Below are 17254 nucleotides of genomic sequence, written 5' to 3' on the forward strand. Positions count from 1 at the left end.
GAAGGGAGTTGTACAAACATGATTGGGTGAAAGGGTATATCCTGCAAATTAGCTGCACTGGGCAACAATTCACCGGAGTAACTAAACAAGAGTAGAATGTCGTGAGATAATCTGTGTAGATTTATATGCACATCCCTGTGTTTTTTCTGAAAACCCTGAAATGTGAGAATCTATGTAAACATGGACATTGCATCTATCGCCTTTAAAAAGTTGTTTTATACCATATTGTGGATGCACTATATCCTCCAGCAGCATATCCCACTGAGTTTACTCAAACCATCCTTGGTAATATTGCTAAGCCTCTCTCTTTGTGTCTTTATTAGATGGATGAACCGGCTGGGCCTTGCTGCAATTGGTTACACACCAGATGAAAAGGACATCAGGCCAAACGAAGGTAACAAAGAGATTTGTGATTGTCATCAATGCCCTTTGAACATCTAGAGATGGAAATTAAAAACTAAAACTATAGCCTAGAGAGGTATGCACAATTCTGCAGAGATCATACTGGGATCTCCGGGATGGGAAATAGTATAACCGTGTGTGTATTACCACTTTTCTATCCCACCAAAAAAACAGGTTTGTATGTTAGTTGGACATAGTGGCTTCACGCAATGGAATGTATATGTATATGTATGGTATATATATTAGGTGCAATGTCGCACTACTGCTTTCGCTTTTGTGTGTTCCATTAAAGGAGTCTTGTAATGTATATGTTGGACCTACATTTACTACAGCCTCCCAGCTACAGTGAAATAACTTCTGTAAAGACAATTACTAATTCAGAGGAGAGCTCTGTCAATTTAGAAAGCTGCCACCTAAAAGTGATCTGTGATGGTCTGAGACCATTTCTATTTTCTGCTGTTGAATGAATTGACCGTTTTGAGTCTCTCCCCTTTAACAGGGGATGCTCTTTCTCTCTAGACTGTATTTTTGTTTTATTGTATCATCAATAGGTATTATGTTATATTATCTCTTATGAGTGGTAAAAACATACAAGAGAGGGCTTGGAGAAATATCGAATATATATATATATATATATATATATATATATATATATATATATATATATATATATGTATTCATATATGTAACATATATATTACATTACCTACTGGCAGTAGGTAGTTATAGTTAGGACCAAGTTTCCATAGGAAGAGCATTTTTTGTTTTGCTTATAATTTTGGCGTTGTTTGATAAATCGTCATGAAATTTTCCAAACGAATTCTTTGTTCATTTCAGCTCCTATGTTGAATGTGTGGGGGTGATTCATCAAGGGGGGGCAAGAAAAAAGGGGGTCCCAAAACGTGTTTTCTACATGCAACTTCCATAGGAAGCTTTAGGCAAGGCTACAGGTCGAACGGGTGAACGGAATTACCCCAAATTTGGCAGGGAGAAGGGTGTTGGTCTAGAAAGCACGCTTTTGTTTATTGGGTGTAAATCTGTTCAGTAGTTTTGGAGAAATATAGAAATTTGGGAATTCTGCTATCTGTTTGGCTGAGGCATTACGAGCACAAGCTTGCTGGTTATTGGCTGTGAACGGTTTCCACTAGGAAGTGTTGGCAGCCATTTTGTGATTCTGTTGAAGCGAGTAAGGGGAAAAAAGGGAAAAAAAGTAGGAAAGAGGAGGGTAGGAGCGCTGTGAACTCTGTGGGGTGGTTAGGGTGTGCTATACAGGGAGTGTGAAGTGAAGTATTCATCCCTACCGTGTGAAAGTGCTATTTTGCCCAGAGTGAGATGAAGGTGAGGTGAGGTGCCGGTACACTTGGGGATGAAACCGTGCGCCGAAACCGTGAGTAGATTGCTGTAAACTGATGTGCTCTGGGTGCTGTAGTATACTGGCCATTGTAGCATAGCTGTGGATGTGGTGTTAGTATGCATTTAGAATATAGCGAGAGTGGGAAGCAAACTACTCACTCCTACCTGTCTGAAGACTCTGGGTTCAATCCGTGCCCTAAGTCGTGAGCTGATTGCTGTAAAGTGATGTGCTGTGGGCGCTGTAGGATACTGGCCCCTGTAGCATACCTGTGTAAGTAGTGTTAGTATGCATTTATACTATACAGGGAGTGGGAAGCGAACTACTCACCCCTACCGGTCTAAAGACTCGAATTCTGTACTTTAGCAAGCAGGAATAAATAAATAATCATGAAGAATATAATGCAGAATGGTGCAATGCCACAGAAGACAAATGGTGAAATCAGGTGTGTCTAAGAAAGTGGTTGTGTGTAATAAAGCGATGGAGTCTGCAAGTTATATAAAAAGTATTTTTATTTAAGTGCCATAAATCGACCCACTGGTGTAAGAGCTAAGGCATCCAGCTGAGGCAAACTCCAACCGCTTCTGCAGTATTCAAACCTAAGCTTCTGCATCGGTGAATTCCACATTATATGTTACAGTTCCATGTGACATAAACAATACCTATTAGACATGAATGATTTTATAATGAAAATAAAGATAGGATATGATTGCCACATGTATCCTTTAAGAAAACAAAAAAAAAATCCAAAATGGAATCATCAAACTTCTTAGGTACCCTGGTACTCCATTTTTGTAACACAAAATTATCAGCAGCAGAGCAGTCAGCAATCTCTTATACAGTATATTCAATCTGGTGCGTGTCAGAATTGGTAATAGTTCTACTCACATCGGAACTTTGAGGAGGAACACAAACATTGTGCTTCTCAGAAGCCCATTCTGTACCCTTCTCGTCAAACCATACATTATTGTCTTCAGCCCTTTCAAAAAAACATTCTTGTGCAAGAGCTAAGGCATGGAGCTGAGGCAAACTCCAACCGCTTCTGCTGTATTGAAACCTAAGCTCCTGCATCAGTGAATTCCACATAACATGTTACAGTTCCATGTATTTGATCAAACCCAAGAAATATCCATACAATTGTATGGGTTCTCTTTCATAGGCACAAGGCCTTATGTCCAGTCTAAACGATTTGATTTTATCTCTGAGTTTTCTAAGATAAAACTCCTTAGAGACAATTGCGATTTTGTCTCTGGAATCAAAGAAAACCTTTAATTCCAATTATCTGACCACTTGACTGATTTTTTCAATAACACCTACTGGTAGAGCAATTTGCCCACATTCGAAATCCGTTTCAATATCACTTTGAGGATTAGATTCATCTCTAACCTCAAATACCTTTCGCTTGGAACCTTTCATTATGCATGCATTAGCAAAATTACTTTTTTTCCTGTAGCAGCTGCAAGTCGCTTTACTTGCTGGACACCCATTGTCATTAGCCATATGACCTGGTTTCCCACACAAAAACATTTTCCTTGAAAGGTTATTTCTTTTCTACCTTGGAGTACATTCTTTCCCTTTCTCTTGTTTCTTCAAGTTACCCTTAACCACATGCATACTGTCCCCCACCGCACATTTAATTGAGTGTTCATTTTTTTTAGCTACCATTAACACCTCATCTGAAGACATATCATCTTTTCGCCACATTTCCTCCCTCACTTTCTCAATGTTGCAACCCAACATATATTGGTGTATTAAGGCCAGATGTACAACCCTTACACTTTGTGACTCGCAAATTGCATCGCTTTGCGACTCGCAAAATGCAATTTACAACAGTGTCTCAGACACAGTTAGCAACTGCTAATGGGGGTGCAAATTGATTGCCTCATTAATATTCATGAGGCAGGTGCTATTTGCGACCACATTAGGAATGGCCAGCACTCACAGGGACGGTGGTCTGCTGGCGTCGGCAGACCACCAAGTCTGTTACTGATTTTTAAATAAAGCAGTTTTTTTTTGCAGCCTGTTTTCCTTGAAGAAAAACAAGCATTTTAAAAAGAAAAATTTAATGTTCCTGTATAATGTTTTTAAGAGCAGGCATTAGTCCATGGGAAAATGTTTTCACATAGACTCACAAAGGGGATGGGGTCCCCTGGGGACCCCTTTCCGTTTGCAAGTGGTTAACCACCTACTTGAAGTAGGTAGTGAACCGCAACTGTTTTGCGACAGCAATTGCAGTCGCAAAATAATGGTAGATTCTATTGTCACTCACTATTAGGAAGGGACGAGAGTCGCAAACGCTATTTTGTGAATCACGACTCGCAAATTAGCATTTGTACATGCGAGGACCCTGTTTTGCGGTCGCAAACTGACCAATTTCCCATTTGCGACCGCAAAAAATGGTCGTACATCTAGCCCTTACTCTTTCCTCTAAAAAGGGACCAAACTTACAGGATGTGGCTAACTTTCCTAAAACAGTAACATAATTCTGGACACTTTAACCTTCCCTCTCGTTTGCTGAGTTTTGGCAGCTAATGTCTATCTAAATGTACTATACAGTTTTCATTTTCATTCAGATCTGCGTCAATAACATCTGTCAGATGATCAAACACTTTCTTACCTTCAGGGCCCAAACAATGCAAAAGCAGAGCAGTCTTTCTCTCTGAGCTTAATGATGCTCCGCAAACATTGCCATACCTCTCAACAACTTTTCGGCACATTTGCCTTTTCATTGGCGGATCTCCAGGTCTAGCTAAAATAAAAACAGCGGGGCCTTTACATTTTGCATCGTCCACTATTGTGAAGAAAGACTCACACACACCAAATGCTCTAACAAAAGAACAAATTATAGAAAACAAGAATGGGAATTCTCTATAAACTAGAATATGGCAGGGAACAGAGAAACCCAAAAGAATAGAGTTGAATAAAAATTCCAGCACCCGATCAATGTTCCCTGGAGATCTTAAAAGAATTTGGTTAAGGAAACAGACAAAAAAAACTCTCAAAACAAATCACTTTAAAAAAGTAACTACTGTTTTGGCATTGTTTCCCATTCCCTCAGTGTTTGTCCAACCGAGGGGCATATTATCAAGCCTGTGCGCTAAAATTATCGCCGCTTTATCGTCCGAAAACGGCCGATAAAGCGGCGATAATGGGCTTGATAATATGCTCTGTGGAATTCCAATCGAAGCACATGTTAGATGTGAAGATATCTAACATGGGCTTCGATTGGAATTCCACAGAGCATATTATCAAGCCCATTATCGCCGCTTTATCGGCCGTTTTCGGCCGATAAAGCGGCGATAATTTTAGTGCACAGGCTTGATAATATGCCCCCGAGTTCTCTGTGTCAAGAAGATTAATAATAAGTTCCTCGATGCATTGACATATGCGCCATATTCCCTCAGAGATTTCCCAAGAGCCACTTCACAGCCATTCGCGAGAGCGCCGCTAGTCATTAGACAGCAGCTCTGAGCATGCACTTTGCCACCGTAGAGCGCTACTAGTCACTCTATGGCCGCTCCCAGCACGCACAGTAACACTGTGCAAAAGCGAGACCGCTAAACTCACTTCCTATTGCTTCTCCTTCAATTGCTACTGCATGGCTCACTTCCTACATAACACAGTTGCTTCTCCTCGAACTGTGAATACGTACACACCACACACACCTCCACAAGGCTCTCACCACTCAACCTCAACTCTCGATGGAATCCGGTGGGCCACGCATTCTCAGAGGCACGAGTGCTGGCCTCTCAACTCCGTGAGATGTAGTCCAGCTCAATGGGTTCGAGCGAGGACTAATGGTAAGCGCAACTTTTAACGTACAAAGCTCTCCCATTGCTAAAGTCCCCAGATAGACAAAAACTTGTTAAAATTCACAGTTCAGCGCACTTCCCTTAGTGCTGAGGTGGTCTGGCCCTGTTGCCAACTTCAATCGCACTGGTGCTAAACGTCATAGTAGTTGGAAAACTAATTGTCTCACAAAAAAAATTAAAAATGTATTTCCTCGGAAAAACTTTAACTCTCGGAGGTTCACCCTCAATCCTTCTATAGGTTTCAAGACTTGTAGGTTTGAAATGAACAGGATGCCTGTCACACCAGGTAACTCCTGAGCGATGCAAGTTTTGAGACATTCTGTAAAACCCCTTGCACCTCCTCTGGATATCCTTATCACATTCACGTCACCAGTGTGACAAGTAGCCAGCTTAAGAATTCCAGACACAGGAGGTTGACGGTAGATGTAGGTTTATTCCTCACAGAAGGTTCTATCCAACCTCACCAACTGCTGCCCAGCCTCTCACTGGTCAAGATCTCATCCACTACATTCCATAAGACCGTATAATTTGTACATCAAAGGCAAGGCCTACTCACACATAACAAGGGTCGTCTTACAATGAATAATCATAGATATTACACGCTCCTTTAGGTGAAGGCTTGGCCTGTCTGAAGCATTAATTAGCATTAGCAGAATGATCCATCTTTACTGTAATAGAGCTAATGCCATATTACCTGCACCTGTGGACTGTGTGTTCAGAGATAATTCATTTGTTGTACCCGATCCATCGAAGGATGCATCTAGTGAAATAATGTATTGAAAAGTGTCAAACGCCTTTAACAAAAGGACAAAAACATCCCTGACCAGCTTTCAAGTCCCAGGTCCGTAGGATAATTAAAACTTTACAGACTTCGCTAAAAAAGTAATATGCATTAAACGTTGGTGCTGTTTAAAAAGTGCAAGGTATAAACATGTTGGAGAATAAAGTTGCTTGGGTTTTCAGTAGTTATTCTTCTATTTCTAACACAACCCTAACAGTACCCAATAAAACAGAGGGAACACAGGTTGCATACAGATGCACATGACGAGGTTAACACAAAAATGGGGCAGGTGGTCAGTAACATGGTGGAAAATTGGGAAATGAAAGAAATGAAGGTGACAGAAGGGAGGGCGCACAGAATACAAGGGGAGATAACATTAAAAAAATTAGAAGATGGGATACCCCTTGAAAAATGTATTTGCGGAGGAGGAAGAAAGGGAAGATGTTTCAAGAAGTGGAAGAGAGGAGAAGGGACAGGAGACGTAGGTAGGGGTTAATATAGAAGGAAATGACGTATTTTGGGGTAGGGTTCGCCAGTGAAGAAAACACAACTTACTGTGTAGAACTGTGTAAGAAGGAACAGCAGGAGCTGTAGATGGGGGACGGCAAAAAGTATTTTAAAAATGTTTTATTTGGGCATGAGGAAGAAACAACATGATTAAAAAATAGATAAAGAGATCAAATAAAGAGCTGAAATGCATTAATCAAGGAGGATTCAAAAACATGGGAAGTGTCTTATATCTTGAAAGTAAAAAAAAAAAAAGATTTAAGGTATGGTTTTAAAGAAGCTTGTTTCTTAAATTCAGTTTTTCTTAGTTCACATGCAACAGTTTAATTCCCCGTAGAAGATATAAGCAAGAAGGGCCTGATTTGCCTTCGGCATCAAAGTGTCTGACAGCGCACATTGGAAAACTGATGCAGTCAGTCCAAGAAGCTGTGCTACATAGGCATTGCTGGTGCTTAGGCTGGCGTTTGTGTATTGCCTAAAGCCCTGCTTTCAAAATAATGGAACATGCTTTGCTGTTCTTAGCAGGGTACAATGAACAGGACTGAAAATGTCCAGGTTGAGGGGACTGAATTTACTGACTTATCAAACAGGTCCTAGTACATATCCCCTGTAGCCAATACATTTGATATCCACAGCTGCATGTGTAATACCCACAGTTCAGCACTTTCCTTTTTATGGTATCTTCATCCTAAAAAAATGATTTCTATCTAGTCTCATTAACCGTCGATCGAGAGTACGGTGACCAATTTATCATCTCACATCTTTCCAAAGTTTTTATTTATCTCTATCACAGGACCTGCTGACTGAAAAAGTTAAAAGCAATGAAAGCAAGGTACTCCTCCTTTGACCAGATTGTGGCACCCAGAATGAAGGAAATGAGAAATATTCACCTGTGCTTTTTAACATCTGAACATTGGCATCAATGTACATTTTTCACATGAAAATGTTCCTCAATCCTTCAGAAAGACCAAGAATACATCAGACAATCTTCACCTAACCACATGAGATATAAGCCTGTCCGGATAAAACTGACAATGCAGTCACATGACGTGGAACTCAAATTAATATTTTCTTGGATTCCACTGATTCTAACAGTCCGATGTAATTTAGGTTCAGTCCAGTCCAAAAGGGCAGAAGATTAAAAGTTATGTTGGATATTACTACTCCTTTATCGATTAAACTTTAACCACCCGCGCTATACATTCCATGATCTACAAATGTGTCTGATGAAACATTCCTCCTCTTGTTCTGAGTCATCAAATAGTATCCTACACACTTCCAATCTTCCTAACTGCAAAGTTCTGAAGATAGTGATCTTTATCAAATTTCAATATTCTCAAACTTTATCAGAACATTGCTGCTCAGATGACTACATTGATTCACAGCAAATGCCCAATCATTAAGACTCTTTACAGTCTGTACTAAGTCCTCGTAGTTCATAGAACACTGTTTAAAAGCATCTCTACATGTGGACCTTGTGACTAATGGCCCAAGTTAGGCAAGGAGGTCTCTCTGCTGAATGATATTTCAAGAAGCAAACAGGTAACTGCTACCCACATTATACCACTGTATCTCATTTCACCTATTTCCAGTACTGCATGCACAAAACAATCTACATCTTTTATCAACCTTTCTTGTAATACCCAAACTCCACTCCCTGTCTTGCGAAGGCCAAAGTGCCAAGAGCGCCATGTGAGTCTCTTTCTGAGTTCCAGATTTACATATTTTCACGGGACCATAAGGTGCTTTGTTAATGTGCTGCACCCCCCGAAGAACATACAAAATATGACATTGTATGAACTATATAACAAACCTCATAGTAAGTTAATAAAAATGCCTCATCCTCTATCACTGAAAGACACTACATTTAGACTAAAGGAGACTAAATTATAGGCGAAATTCATTTTAACAAAGCACCAGTTTGTTCCCCACTATGTAAACCCATTTATGGCCACCTATAGATGTTACTGCAATGTACAATACCACGCTCAGTTCTAAAGGCATTATCCAAAAAGGGAATAGTCATGTATCTCTAAATAGACTTGGCTTATCTTCTTATTTGATGCTGGTGAGTGCGACTGTAGCATTTCATATGATTTAGGTGCTAATTCTGTGACAGTTGCCCTTGAATTCTACCTACCCGGAGGTATACCTAATTGTGATTTAATATCGTTTCAAGCTCTGCTCAGATTTATCTTGTGTTTTGTCAATGAAATTCACACAGGAAGCTTTACTTTTACCTAACATTTCTTACTGAAACAAGAGCAGCGCATCATTTTGGTGTAAACTATACAAACTCACAGATTAGTAGTAGTAGTAGTAGTAACTTTTATTCGGTAGCCAAGTACTATCAAAGTATACAAACATATAACATTCCAATAAATACATCAGATTGCATATTAAAAATATCTTCCAGCACAGTTCAATTTCCCTGTTTTTTGCAGCAAATAGTGGCTTATCAAGGTTCTCTCTCTTCCGGTATTATTACCACATAAAAACAGAAGCTATGGACAGGCTAGGCTATGTGCAAATAGTGCAAGACACTTTAAAGCATATAAAATTATAAAATGTACCTTTATATTTAATACATAAAATACATAGAATACATACATTTGATACAATTTAGATCAGACAATAATTAAAACAGTATTAATCTAAACACTAGAAATCAAATTTAACAATCTACTACGTTTATACCAGACTGCCTGTAAAAATTTGCTTGTAGCAATAACGATAACAGGAGAGGTATCGCTTTTTAGAATTGTAAGAGCCACTAAATATTTGTTCACCTTCAAATTTTGACACAAGGGAATAATCCCTTTCCTGCGTGGGCCGTGGTAATGAGGGCAGAAAAATAGTAAATGTGCCTCGTTCTCATCTCCCAGGCCACACGGTGGACAGATACTAAAACTAGAGACATTATGCCATTTATTAGTTAGAGATCTCAAAGGTAGAGTACCAAATCTAATGCGAATGTAAAGGCTTTTGGCTAGGGGAGAGGAAACAAAATCAAAAAATTCCTCAAAACGGGAAAACACACAGAATATATCAGCAATGCAAGAAAACATCAAATGTGCATAAAATGCCTCTGCTATCCACCACAAGCAGTGTCAAATCTAAAGGCCTTAGTTGTAAAGAGGTACTACTTATTCCAGATACCATGAGGACAATGCTGGGAATTATCAGTGCTCACTGTAGAAGGCATATGCCGGTCATGCAAAGATCACTGTGTAAACCAGTAACAGTAAAGATAATAACAAGAAACATACTATTTGTTGAGACAGGAATGTCACCCCCATAGTAAACATGGGTGTACCTCTACCCAGAGTGTCCAAGTGAATGAGAGTGCCTAACCCTGCTGTAGGCATGATTGTTCTGAAAGAGAAACTCAGTGTGTTCCTTCCATGAGGGTCATCCAAAGAAAGATTGCTTGCTTACAAAGATGTGTCAGGAGCGGCCCAGGTCAAGGTGCACCCCCGCCCCTGTCACTCTGCACTGTTTGTGTGAGTTGCACAAGACCATCCCAGAATAAGCATCCTTTGTCAGCCTGCAGTTTGCCAATGGATTAAAAGCCAGCTGCTACCAATGCTGAAAGTGAAACCATGCCTCCGCTGAAGCAGGAAGCCCTGATTGTCCAAAGGCCCGACTTCCAGAAAGAGACCACTGTGAGAAATTCCACACCAAAACACTTGTCACCAGCCAGCCCAGAGGGCTACCAAAGACGAGTACTGTTGTACAGGTCTGCATCAGTGATGGTACCAAATGAGTCTGCAGATGTGGACCCCACAGGAAAGAACTGCTACCATGAGTGCAGGAGCCCAGACCACATCCGCCACACAGGTCAAGCAGGTACACTAACAAACATGTAAAAAGCTGGGCTTAGCCTGCACTGGGGAGAAATACTTGGGGCCATATTTTCGAAGTTTTCTGTTGCCTTTGAGCCATGCAAGGTAATACAAGGGTGACACAAAACCTAGCTGTGTTTACAAAGCCATGCAAGGCCACCTTGTGTGGCCCTGCCATGCTTGGTAAAACTGGAGTAACACAAGGCAGCACAAGTCACTGTTTTGCATTACTCTGCCCCAGGTAGGCATTCCATGGATCGATCATTGGTGTTCCCACACATCCACACAGGGATTTTGGTGTATTCACAGATTTATCAACACTGGTAGACCAGGGCATGCGGCGGAATGCTACATCTTCCAAAGGGAGGTGTAACAAGGTGAAATTTATTAATTTCTCCCCGTTGCTTCCTCTTTCTATTTGTGCTGCATTCTGCAGTACTTGTAGAAAGAGGAAAACGCCTCAAAGGATTGTTTTTGTGAGGGCAGGTGCCCTTCCTGCACAAAAAGAATCTTGCCAGTAATGCAGGTACCCTTGCACTGTAGTGCAGTTTGAGCGCCAGTGCACGTAGAGACTAGAGAGCAGGAATGTGCAACATCTTGACAGATATGGCACATTCCTGCCCTCCCTCTTTCAAGCAACACACCAATGTGACTTGCTGCATTGCGTTGCATAAAATAATGATAACTATAGGCCTATATGCACAGAGACAAGTCTGCTGCGAATGAGCAGAACTTTTAACAGAAGGGGTAAAGAGACATTGAGTCTAGATGCACATTTCACTTGTGATAGTATTTGAGCCATTTGCATACGTGCCTAATCTTGCTTAAATCCTTAGTGTGTTGGAGATCCAATATACTAGATCTCCGCAATAGCAGGTTGAATTGGGGTATCAGGAGGATACCTGGAAGAGGACAGGGTTTGTGCTTCCCTGTTTAACACAACTAAGTTAGCAAACCTGTATGCCTTTTTCATTGAATTGTGTAGTACTGTGTTCTGTCATTAAAGTCTTTCTTTTCGCATAAAAGATAAGCACTGAACTGGGCATTATGTTATTGTGTCTGTTGGCTGACAGTTAAGCTCTGAGCTCTTACCTTCAACACTACGTCACTGAGAAGCCTGTAACTGCTCACCCTCACCACCAGAGAGTCAAGTGAAGAAAGAGTTGAATTTGGCCAAAATTGTACAGCCATAGTTGGAATAGTCCCAGGACAAGAATATGAAATAAACTATAGGCATTTACCAGCCTATGAATCAGCATCAAGCTATGTAGGTTCTTGTTTCAAGATAGTGAAGTCAACAGAAGATCTTTAAAGTGATCCTCACAAATCTTAGTCTTGATTGACTCATCTATCTGTAATAATACTGATTGAGACTAACTTGGCAGTCCCTGCTACTATATTTGAGTCCACAATTGTTCAACTATTTTGGTGTAAAATTGTATACTAGCGAGGAACATATACATCCACATAATGTACAAAGAGTTACAAAAAAGATGTTTGGTCAGAATTCTAGATGCCAGAAACATATATTCCTGGCTAAAGTTATAAACCTATACAAATTATTATGTGCCTTACAGACTATGTCACCTATTCCCACATTTGCCTTGCTGAGTTGGACAAAATACTAGATTACTACTTAGGAGCAGATAGCGGGACCTACAAGTCTCACTATCTGCTCTTAAGGTCCTTTAAGAAATGGACATTTAAGGATCCTTCATTACAAGTCTACAGGGTCTCAAGAAATCCAATTTACAGTTACTGTTGAAAGATTATTTCTCTATGACTATAGCAGAGATTCTAGGCGGAAATATTGAGACACAGGAAATGTAGCTTCATGCTTATACTTCAGGTGATCTCAGGTTTATTCAGATGTCCCAGAGACGTCTGTCAACCAAGCCACTTTTTGAATGAATTATGAAAATAGATATGAGACTGTAAAACCTGTATATTTTCGCAAACAATGGTCCAGGTGCAATCTTCAGAATAGCCACTCTCAGAAAAATGCTAGACTACTCAATAACATTAAGAAAGAATGGCTCGGATTCTTTGCTAAACCCAAAGAACATATAGTAACAGTTTGTAAACCCCTTGACAACTGAGGCAAGTGAATTTCAGATCTGTATGCATGAATACTTATAAGAGCACTTTACCAGGGATTTAAGCTAATCAGTAATATTTAGATTATTTGATCAAGGTTTGCATTAAAATGCCAAAAGCTTGGCAGAGGACTATTAAAAGATATTCAAGATTCAAAATGATTATGGTGTAAAAGCGATGACTGAAAAACTTAAATGAATCTAAGACATCGAGAATCACTCTGGGCACTTTTCAGTCAATCGTCCATTGTTTTCAATTTGTCTACACAATTAAAAACAGGGAGCAACCATGTGTAAATTAGTCTTAACCAAACACTGTAAGTGTTGGTCTGGTTGGATTACTAGCCTATGTCACCTCCTAGTAGGATGACAAGAAATCTCAGACATATTTAAAATGTATTTTACCTCGACATTTAGGTTTGTTTACCACAGCATTCTTGGAACCCACATCTGGCCATTACACACCACTTTCAGTCACTAATTTGTACTCCATAGATGGAAATGCTTGAATCAGTTGTTACTACTCACACTTATGCTGGGTCCATATGAAAATCAGTCTTCTCCCAGCTCAAAATATTTGGAAGTACATATTTAGCATTTATGTATTTCACTTCTTTGACTAGGATCAAGAACGCGTGTTCCTTTTTAAAATAGAAAGCTGAATTTTCATCATTTTGAATATAAAATCAACTAAAACATATTGTATAGTCTACTCTGCTTCATGTCTAGCATAGAAAATCCAGCCTGTACCTCTGAGGAATTGCCCCAACTGTTGGTATCCTTTGCTTATTCAAGTGTTTCTTACATCATATGCAAATAAGGCATAATGGAACTACTTGCCTTCTCAGTACATCATATACAAGTGTAGGATTCCTATGGCCCTATAATCCTCTTCTGACAGCAAGTTTCCAATCATATCTTATCTAATTTAAAGCATTATGTACTGTACACCAAACAGTCAATGTCTGATGTACAATGAACTCCTAGCAAGAAGATTTAGAACCGAGACATTAGAGGTCATCAGTAATTCTTGAAGACAATAATGATCATGCTCTTAAATGGTAGATTAATTAATGCTATCTTATTTTCAGGCCCATCAGCTCAGCTGTTTGACTCCTAAACCTAAACTAACAGTGCCACCTGCTCCATGCTTCCAGTTTTGCACTATCTATGTGATCAGATTGCATGATATACATAGGCCTAGAACATAGCATATCTCTCCTCACCTCCATTTTCACAACCAAGACTGATTATCTGGCCTTGAGGAAAATTCACTGCTGCAGCATTTTCAATGTCTATTCTCCATATTATTCATTCCTCCCAATAAAGTTTCCAACGTCACTAATGATACACTTGTCAGCCTGCCCAGGAGGTCCCAAGGATCTTCCACAATCACAAGCCAAGCTGGCTCTTTGTATATAGTATAACTACTCTCAATTATCTTCAATGCAATCCTCAGCCTGTTGCACCCTGATGTATCCTTCAACATTTCTATTAAAGGTCTCACCCCAACCACTTCCTACAGTCATCATCTTTTTCTCCTTGCCAACTCCAAGAACAATACTCATTATCATGATTAAAACCCTTCATTCACCTTGATGTACCATAAGGAAATGCACTCACACTGTTCAGAGAGAACTATCCCTTTATTAAGCTTAACTAGCAGCCCGTCCCGGCCTTGTCCGGGAGCAACAGGCTTCTCCGACCCCTGCCCGCCCCGACATTGTCCAGCAGCCCGGGCCCCCGCCCGGCCCGTCCCCAACCTGCCCCGACCCCCGCCTGCCCCGACATGGGTCCCCTTACCTCTGCCGCCGCTCCTCCCGCATGTCCGCTGCTGATATACTGCTTTAAATATGTCTGTTCTTATTTGCAGAGGTGTACAGCTGACCAATCCGTTCTACAGAGAGTACATTGGCTGGGAAAGCTTACATCATAGCTAATGTTTTTGGCCTAGAGGTGTGTTAATGATTGCTGTTTCACCATAAAAACACGGGATCATTCTCTTTTCTCCTGCAGCCCGGGCCCCCGCCCAGCCCGTCCCCCGCCTGCCCCGACATGGGTCCCCTTACCTCAGCCACCGCTCCTCCAGCTTGACCGCTGCTCGCACCGCCGCTGGCCTGTCCGCTGCTCCTCACATCACCGCTCCTCCACCGCGCCATGTCCGCCGCTCCTCGTCGCGCTCCTGGACGCCGCTCCTCCCCGCGCTCCTGACGTGAGCACGCACGTCGCGGCCGGCGCTACTTCGGAGGGACTACTTTTTTTTTTCTGTAAATTTTTTAAATAACGTTTTGTTTTTTATTAATATAGCCTATAACCATCTACACACCCTGACGATTCCAACGGTGTATCAGGTGTGTGGATTGGCGCTGTGGTTCCCGAGTTTACCCGCCTCAAAGGCTGAAAGTTCTTCCTTTATTATAGTAGCCTTCTTACAACATCTTTAACAAAACACGTTCAACCCTAAACCATGCATATACCTGCCTACCCAATGAAGGAAAACAAACAGACATTGGTTGTGAGAAAGTCATCCCTTGCCCTGACTACCCCCCATTGTATGACTGATACTGGTGGTAGTTGACTCAGATTAGACACTGGGGCCTGCTAACCAGGCCCAGGGTCAGTGCTCTGATTAAAAAGATATATGGTAATTAGGTGTAATTACAATTGGCACTGACATTCTACCTGTAAGTCCCTAGTATATGGTAAGGGCATGCAGGTTTAGAGGCCCAGCAGATTCATGAACGTAAGTGTGCAGTGCTGGGTTGCCTGCTGTCATTTTAAAAGTCACCCCTGCTTTGCAAGCTGCTTTTAAACTGAAAGTATATGCAAATTCAACTTTGGATTTGAAGGTGCTTCCAAATTGGTAAACCACCATATTGTTACTTATAAGCCACCCCTAAGGTCTACCCTAGGTATCCTCCAAATAGGGTGCCATGTAAACATAAGCAGACACATTTTAAAAGATGTTTTATTGGCCCTGGTGAGGGAAAAACTATCAATTTAGTTTTTCCCGTTGTACCCCTTTTAGCTCCATAGGCTAACATGGGAATACAGTTATACAATGTACCTATTTACTGGAGTGAGCTAAAATAATATTTCAAGGACTTGACAGTTAGGTAATTATAAATCCAACAATTTACCACTATTGAAATGATCATACCTAAAACAGAAAAGAAGTGATAGAACTTTCTTTTCTGTGAGACAAAAAAAGTTTAGCAGCCTCTCCTGATTGGCCAGCCCTAACAGGCTTAGCCAAACTGCTGTGATGAGGTGATAAGTGGCCTGCATAGAAGCAGTGGTTACCTGATAGGTGGAGCTTGCAGCTGCAGAGAATACGACAGGACAGGGGATGGGTAAATCAAACCGGGCTTCAAAGCGAGCATGACAGTAAGGAATGCCAGCCAGGCCTTCCCCATCTACCTGTACCCACCAGATAGATGGCAGCCTCAAGAGTGGAATTTGCAGAAGTTCTGAAAAGGGATTGTATGGGAAATGAGCCACACCAGTAGGATGGCTTAGCCAGATCTTAACTCCACAGAGAAAGATGTTTGATTTTAAAGTGCAGTGCTTTGTGGGAGAATGAACATGCCACACTTTACGGCTCTACGCATATGGGAGGTCATTTATTAGACCATTTTTTCACTAATCTCGGGAATGTCATCTGCAATGCGCCCAGCTTTGTCCCCTGGTCAGACCATGCTTTGCTCTCATTTGTCTGGTCACCCCTGGACGAAACCTCCATAGTGAGCCTCTTAAAAAAATTCACTCGGACTTGGTCTAAGTTATCAATGGAGGGGTGGGAATTGGCTTTGAGGAGATCCACACCGCCTCTTCTGGATGATCCCATCCTTGCTAATGAGGCTTTTAATAATTGGTTGGACTCTACATTAGACCCTATGCTTCCCAAGAAAGAGGTCCGTCATCGAACGGGCCCTACTAAAAAACCTTGGTACTCACGGGAACTTAAGGAAGTTAAACAACAATACAAACGGGCGGAAAGGAAATGGAGGAAAAACTTCTCTCCCCTAGCCAAAGAGGAATATAAATTAGTGCTCAGACGATACAAAAATCAATTGAAAAACGCTCAATCTGCGTACTTCCAAGACAAAATCTCTGAAGCATCCAATAAGCCTAGGGAAATATTCAAAATATTTCAGGAATTGATTACCTCTCCCCAGGTTATTGTGACTGCACCCGACCCCCTGAAACGTTATGAAGATCTGGCAGCCTTTTTTGCTGCTAAGGTAACCAACATCTATGCTGGCTTTGTGCCATCTGCTCAATACCCTTACAGCAAGGAGAACGAGCTGACATCCGAGGAGGTTGTTCCTGACGCTTCAGGACGTCTCGACGCGTTCCTGCTGCTGGATCTGGCTACCGTCGATCGACTCCTCAGCAATTAAAAATCAGGATCCCCCCTGGATATTGCGCCGCCTTCTGCCCGTAAACAGGTGTCGGGG

At 41.2% G+C, this 17254-nt stretch overlaps 1 protein-coding gene across 1 annotated transcript in view; it reads left to right on the top strand.

Annotated features, from left to right (window-relative positions):
• Window positions 1-17254, top strand: part of LOC147718790 (connector enhancer of kinase suppressor of ras 2-like) — a 1944591-nt gene that overhangs the window by 1752002 nt on the left and 175335 nt on the right. Inside the window, exon 21 of the mRNA XM_086967239.1 lies at window positions 324-394. Coding sequence (XP_086823365.1) covers window positions 324-394 — 71 coding nt within the window. The remainder of the gene's footprint in view (window positions 1-323; window positions 395-17254) is intronic.

This window comes from Lissotriton vulgaris, chromosome 4_1 (genome assembly GCF_964263255.1).
Source record: "Lissotriton vulgaris chromosome 4_1, aLisVul1.2, whole genome shotgun sequence".
Taxonomy (NCBI): Eukaryota; Metazoa; Chordata; class Amphibia; order Caudata; family Salamandridae; genus Lissotriton; species Lissotriton vulgaris.